At 44.9% G+C, this 7,500-nt stretch overlaps 1 protein-coding gene across 1 annotated transcript in view; it reads right to left on the bottom strand.

Moving 5' to 3' along the window:
* plxna3 (plexin A3) overlaps positions 1–7,500 on the bottom strand; it is a gene marked incomplete at its 5' end in the record, with an annotated part of 238,462 nt that overhangs the window by 18,083 nt on the left and 212,879 nt on the right. The window contains one exon of the mRNA XM_080733945.1: positions 7,418–7,498. Coding sequence (XP_080590071.1) covers positions 7,418–7,498 — 81 coding nt within the window. The remainder of the gene's footprint in view (positions 1–7,417; positions 7,499–7,500) is intronic.

Genomic DNA, 7,500 nt, shown 5'->3' with positions numbered 1-7,500 from the left:
AAGTGCTATATAAATAAAATTCATTATCATTATCATTATGTTGTTGTGCACTTGTTTGTGTTGCTCTGTTGTTGTTGTGTCCAGTTGTTTGACATTTTAATGGACCACAAAGGAAAGAAGCCTCTGGCTTTTTTTTTTTGTGCCATCCATTTGGCTTGTTGTACTGCCTGTAGGCTACCTTTAAAGCACGTCAATACAAATATTAAATCAATCAAAACATCTACTGTAAACACAGAGTTTACACCCACTACACCACCGTTTACACCGAGTTTAAAGTCGATTAACTGGCATCTTTCAAACTAATACAATTAATTACTGTGCATCTATCAATGCTACATAAAACATCTCTCTGGCCTCAAATCAACAAATTCCTCCAGAAAGGCAATGTTTTTCTATTAAAGTAAACTGTGTTGTGATGTTGATCTGTGAGGTTCAGCGTGACACTAATTAACCTGACCTAGTAACACTAATGAATTCAACTACTGTAATACTGTATGTCTCTGAGACTGAGACCCCTGTCCTCTTCCCATTCCTCCAATGAGACAGAGGGAGAGAGAGACATAACAGAGGAATGAGACAGAGGGGGAGAAAGAGAGCGACACAAACAAATGCTGGATTTCCACCGGCATGGCACCACACCACACCACTCCGCCTACTAATTCTGCCGTTTCCACCACAAGGACCTGGGCTTAGTGGAGTCAAAGTGCTACGAAGTGGGTGCCTATTTTGGCACCGCTCCAGGGGAGGTCTGAGCTAGTCTAAACGGGGCCAAAGCAGTGACATTTAACGCTGCTGCTACCGATTGTAATGGAAACGGTAGATATTTTGATGCAGTGTGGTGTGGTGTGGTGTGGTATGATGTAGTGCTAAAGCTGAAGTCATAATCCAGAGAGAGAGAGAGAGAGAGCTGCAGTGTCTCAGGATGTAGGGTGCAGGGACGTGCTGGGCCCCTGATTCAGCCCGGGAAAAAGAGTTGGAGAGGCCCTCATTGCTGCTGCTACTCAAAGATTTGTCATTTCAGATCATGACAAGTGTCAAGCCAGTGGGCCAATTACATGAGTTATATTTCGTCGTTGTCGGGTGGAAACCTTGTATGTCCAAAACCGTTTGTTTTGTATTTATAATTTTAAAAATGATTTAGGCGTTGTGTGCTTGTTGATCGGCTGTTTTCACTACTTTTGTGCAACGACCTTGTATGATGAAGCAGGGCTTTGCTTCGCGGAAAACCGGGACCGGCCGGGCCTGCACCGGCCGGGAATGAACCAGCCGTTCGGGAGTTGTCCCGCTTTTCCCAATGGCCAGCACGTCCCTGGTAGGGTGTTTGCTTGGTTAACTGTGTTAACTGTCGAAGTGTCCTTGAGCAAGACACTGCACCAATAAGTAAGGAAACCTTACCTAACCGAGGAAACCTTAAATACATGGTTTCATCTGCCGTCCGTTAGTGCAGTGGTTCTCAACCTTTTCAGGCCGTGACCCCCAAAATAATCATATTTTAACTGGGGACACCCCACCATGACAAGCACTAAGAGTTTAGGCGTTACATTTTGTATAACACGGTTCTATTGTGAAAATAGCAGATCTACATGCTCACAACGCCTCGCAACGTTTTGAGCATGTAGATCTGCTATTTTCACAATTTCTGCCTCTAATATTTGACAATTTGGCCAATGTTTAATTTGTAATTTTAGAGGTATTAAAAAGTCCTTAAATTGTCACTTTAGAAACGTGCAGATACCCTCCATACACTTAAACTTTATGTTGGTCTGTTTACTGTTGAGTGAGAAAACAATGTTGCACATTAAGTTAATCATCTGGGGACCCCCCCAAAATAATTTGGGGACCCCTCTGAGGGTCCCGACCCACAGGTTGAGAACCACTGCATTAGTGAATGGGTGACTGTAATGAACACTGTAAAGTGATTTGGATAAGAGTGCAATATAAACGCACCATTTACCATGAGTGAGAGAGACAGAGAGAGAGAGAGAGAGAGAGAGAGAGAGAGAGATGCAAGCCCACATGTGATTAAGACTTTAATCAGTGAGAGATAAGGAGGAGGAAGAGAGTGTGATGCTGGGAAAAGAAGGAAGAAAAGATAAGCCTGCTCTATATTTCGGCGTGGGACTGTGTCGCTCAACCCCAAAAATAGCATCCTGTTAAGTCAGCGATGGAAAAGAGCGGGAAGCAGGCGAGAGAGTGTGTCTCTCAGTGTGTGCGTGTGTGCGTGCGTGTGTGCGTGCGTGCGTGCGTGCGTGCGTGCGTGCGTGCGTGCGTGCGTGCGCGTGCTGACCTACTTCCACATCAGACACATGGTCTCTTTCAGTCCAGGCTATTGATCAGCAGAATGATTAATAGCGCAGACATTATAGACCTCATCAATACCAATGATATCAGGACAGTGATCGATAGGTGGCCCATTACAAAGCCCTCACCGCCGATCAATAACCCTCTATTGGTGTCACCACTCATAACAACGTCATATTTTATCTGACAAAACAGACAGACAGGCAGGCGTGGTTATCTGTGTTTGTTCGTTGCGTGTTTGTAGCGCACGTGTGTGTGTGTGTGTGTGTGTGCGTGCGTGCGTGCGTGCGTGCGTGCGTGCGTGCGTGCGTGCGTGCGTGCGTGTGTGTGTGTGTGTGTGTGTGAGTCAGAATGGCATATCCCATTTAGACCAGAAGTCGATTCTACAAATGTCTCCAAAATCCTAACAGTTTTCCAGAAAAACACACGTTTCTATAATCAGCGGTGCTCAAACCTTTTAATGTCAAGGACCCCTAGAAATATATGTATTTGGCCCCCATCTCAAAGTATGTTGTTCCAGGGACCCAGAGAAAGAAAGATTTGAGTTACAAATTTTCCCTTTAAAATATATACGCACAACGTACAAACCTACAATAGCAGATCTACAAGCTCACTTGTATAGCCCCATTTCCACTGGAGGGCCCACCCAGAACTAGAACCAGAACGTTCCAGAACCAAGAACTTTCAAGAACCTGTGAAGTTCCGGGACCAAGTTCTGCTTACGTTTCCATGTAACCAGAACTAACCGAGAAGGTCCCCAAAAAAAGAGCAGCAGTGCTGCTGGCCCCGCCCATAGGTTCCCAGAACTAAAGTTTAGTTCTACCTCAGGAGCAGGACCTAAAAAAGGTTCCAGGAACCTCGTCTGGAACCGGGCCGTACGCAATGGAAACAAAACCAGAACCAAAGAAATAGGTTCAGGTTCCTGAAAGTTCAGGTTCCACCTTGCAGTGGAAAGGGGACTGTTGTCTGGTATTTTTGAAAAGCTAAGGTATAAAATAATGGTTCAATGGTTGTTGAAAGCTAAAGCGACACAGATAAAACGTTCCCGTCCAAATTGGTTATTGATCGATATCAGCTGAGAACGGGGGTGTCTGTCTTCCCTCTTTTCAAAATATATTGTTCCGGGGATCCCAAGAAAGATTTGAGTTACAAATGTTCGCTATAAAAAAAAAAATATATATATATATACATATAGTATATATTCAAAGAAAAAAAAAAACATGATTTTTCAAAAATAGCAGATCTACAAATGGTAAATGGTAAATGGTGCATTTATATAGCGCTTTTAATCCAAAGCGCTGTACATAGATTGTGCATTACATTCACCCATTCACACACACATTCATACACCGGTGGCGGAGGAAGCCCTGCAAGGCACCAACCTACTCACCGGAGGCAATTAGGGGTTCAGAGTCTTGCCCAAGGACCCTTCGACATTAACTCAGGGGGAGCCCGGATTCGAACTGGGAACCCTTCGGGATTTATACCCTTCGTGCTCTAATACCAGTTTCTCTACCCCTGAGCTATGCCGCCCCCTCGCAAGCTTGTATATCTGCTATTTTTGAATAGCTAAGGTATAAAATGATTAAAGTTGTTGAAAGGTAAAGCGACACAGATAAACGTTCCCGTCCAAATAGGCTTATTGTCGGTGTATCAGCTGAGAAGGAGGGTGTCTGTCCTCCCTCTCTCAGAGCGCTAAACCAGGGACACTCAAACGGCTTAACCCCCGAGGGCCACATTACAGAGATGATGACAAGGGGCCCGCCAGGGGCCAGTTGATAACCTTTCCGTGGTAATAACGGTGACACTGGCCCTCATTTATCAACGGAACGCCAGAAACCAGCGTCAATTGGGAGGCCAGGAATCGCCGTCTCACGACGGGGATCACGTGAGATTTATCAAATGGTTGTAATATATCCTGTCAATCACAGCGGACGAACGGATGTCGTGTTGGTTAACCCATTTAGAACGGGTACACATTTTGTGTATCATTATTTTATGCTTTAACTATTGAAAAATAGCAGATATACAAGCTCACAGCGTGGCACCGAGTGCCGTGCTGCGAGCTTGTAGAGCTGCTATTTTTGAAAAATTGTGAAAATTAGAATTTTGACCCGATTCTATAAGTGTCTTTTGAATCCTTCTAAGGTTTTAAAAAAAAAAAAAAGCTATGTTTCTGTGTCAGCAATCTGGCCAGCCATCGTCAAAGAAAAGGTCCTTTTCACTTAACTGGAGCTCAGTTAGTCTGTTCTTGAGAGACTACTATGTCAGTGGTTCTCAAACCTTTTCATGTGAAGGACCCCCAAAGTGATATTTATTTGGCCACGGACCCCCATCTCTAAATATCTAGTTCCAGGGACCACCCAGAAGTAAAATTTGAGTTACAAAAGTTCGCTTTAAAAATACACATATTCAAAGATTTGCACACATTTTCAAGACTTTTTCCAAAAATAGCAGATCTAACACTCCCCTTCTTTTGGAGGCCCGTTCCCGCTAGTTGTACTGGGAAAATGAGTGAAATTCTTGCCAATGAGAAAGAGAGATTCTCTGGCGGATTGATACCCCTCCAATCAAATCCGTGGAGTCACACGCATGTACAGTAGCCTGGACCAGTTTAAGAGAGCATTACGCAGTATTACCAGATAGGAAATGTTGAATTATCGTACCAGATGCTTACAATTATCATATTTGAAAGAAAAATATCATACACAGACAAAAAAAGAGAAATCCCACATGCAAATATAATTTCACCAAAACAATGCGCATTTAGTGTACTGGACTGGAAAGACCAGACCTGTGTTTTTAATGCCTCCAAGTACAGATCTTAGGGTGAGATTTACCGCCAAGCCAAACCGGCCCCCGGATCAGTAGCCAGGGAATTTAGTACATTCACTAGCCAATGTTTGGAACTACAGCCCAAAGCAGCCCACTTTGCGGCGAGAGCAATGCGTGACGGAACTCTGTCTCTTCTATAGCTCTAATAGTAGCCCACAGACCACACATGGAACTCTGTCTCTTCTATAGCTCTAATAGTAGCCTACAGACCACACATGGAACTCTGTCTCTTCTATAGCTCTAATAGTAGCCCACAGACCACACATGGAACTCTGTCTCTTCTATAGCTCTAATAGTAGCCCACAGACCACACATGGAACTCTGTCTCTTCTATAGCTCTAATAGTAGCCTACAGACCACACATGGAACTCTGTCTCTTCTATAGCTCTAATAGTAGCCTACAGACCACACATGGAACTCTCTCTCTTCTATAGCTCTAATAGTAGCCTACAGACCACACATGGAACTCTGTCTCTTCTATAGCTCTAATAGTAGCCCACAGACCACACATGGAACTCTGTCTCTTCTATAGCTCTAATAGTAGCCTACAGACCACACATGGAACTCTGTCTCTTCTATAGCTCTAATAGTAGCCCACAGACCACACATGGAACTCTCTCTCTTCTATAGCTCTAATAGTAGCCTACAGACCACACATGGAACTCTGTCTCTTCTATAGCTCTAATAGTAGCCCACAGACCACACATGTCAAACTCAAGGCCTGGGGGCCAAATCAGGCCCGTGAATGAATTATCTTCGGCCCGCGGGATGATGTTTAATTACTATTAGAACTGGCCCACTGGTATATTACACATGCGATGCCTGGGATTCGAACCAAGGTCTCCCGCATGAAAGTCCAACATCTTAACCATCTGACCAAAGGGACATCCCTGTGGACTGGGGGAAATATTAGGCTTTTGATGCCATCAGGCTGAGGCAGTGAGTCACTCTGCTACACACACACCAGCATAATACTACAAGTCCCACAATGCACTGCTAGTGCATTGGCGCGTATAGAGGGCCTGTGAACAATTCTGCGTTTAAATAAACATTGAACCAGTCCGGCCCTCGACTTGTACAATCTTTTTAATTTTTGGCCCACTTTGTATTTGAGTTTGACATCCCTGCTACAGACAGTCCGGTCCCCCCCTCTTGACCCAAGTGAAGCCTGACAGACAATGCATTCCACACTGGCCCCGGCCATTCATGTTTTTGGCACACTGTGGAACACGCACCCCTAGATTGTTTGTGAGTGGGATAACCATAACAGCCAATCATGTGGGAATAATATTTGTCAAGCAAGCTACACAAATCACACGGAAATGTCGGGTATGTTAACGATTGGAATGCGTTTCTGAATATCAATTTCACCCAACACCTTTTATGTTATATTATGTGCCACTGGATATGTCCGTTGCTGTTTGCAAAATGAAAATCCTCTCGCAAGTGCTTATGCTGAAGGTCTTAAAAAAGCCAAGTGTTAAGATATCCCATCCCGTTATGATATTGATTCTTGTGGCCCCCGGAAGGGAGTTTGAGCATCACAGGCTAGCGCCAGACACCTGGGAGATGGACTGCAACACCTACCGTACCATCGGCTCATAGTACTTATCGCACAACGTGTGTGTGTGTGTGTGTGTGTGTGTGTGTGTGTGTGTGTGTGTGTGTGTGTGCAGGGGCGTCACAATGGAGGGGGGGGGGGGGGGGGGGGAGTGGGACTGAGTTACTAGGGCCCAAGGTGGTGGAGGGGCCTTAATTATTTTATATACTTTGGCTATGGAAAAATAGCAGATATACAAGCTCATAGCGCGGCACCGAGTGCCGCGCTGCGAGCTTGTAGATCTGCTATTTTTGAAAAGTCGTGAAAATGTGTGCAAATCTTTGAACATTTGTAACTCAAATTTTGCTTCTGGGGGGGGGGGGGGTCCCTGGAACTCAATATTTTGAGATGGGGGTCCGTGGCCAAATACATATAATTTTGGGGGTCCTTCACATGAAAAGGTTTGAGCACCGCTGACATCGAAACATATATATATATATTTTTTTTAAAACCTTTTGAAATATTCAAAGATTTTCATGATTTTTTTCAAAAATAATATATGAAAAATAGCAGATCTACAAGCTCGCAGCGCGGCACTCGGTGCCAAAAAGTTAAAGCACAGGGGGGGCCCCACCGTGAATCCTTGTACCCAGGGCCCAGAATTTGGTGTGACACCCCTGTGTGTGTGTGCGTGCGTGCGTGCGCGCGTGCGTGCGTGCGTGCGTGCGTGCGTGCGCTCACCAGCTGCTTGTAGTCGATCTGCTGTCTGATGAGCTTGTCTTCGCTCAGCGAGTAGCGAGCCTCTCCTGTGATGGCATCGATGG

The sequence above is a fragment of the Nannobrachium achirus genome (assembly GCF_963921795.1).
Source record: "Nannobrachium achirus genome assembly, chromosome: 9".
NCBI classification, from domain to species: domain Eukaryota; kingdom Metazoa; phylum Chordata; class Actinopteri; order Myctophiformes; family Myctophidae; genus Nannobrachium; species Nannobrachium achirus.
Note: the sequence above shows the minus strand (reverse complement) of the source record. Positions and strands in the feature narration are given on the sequence as shown.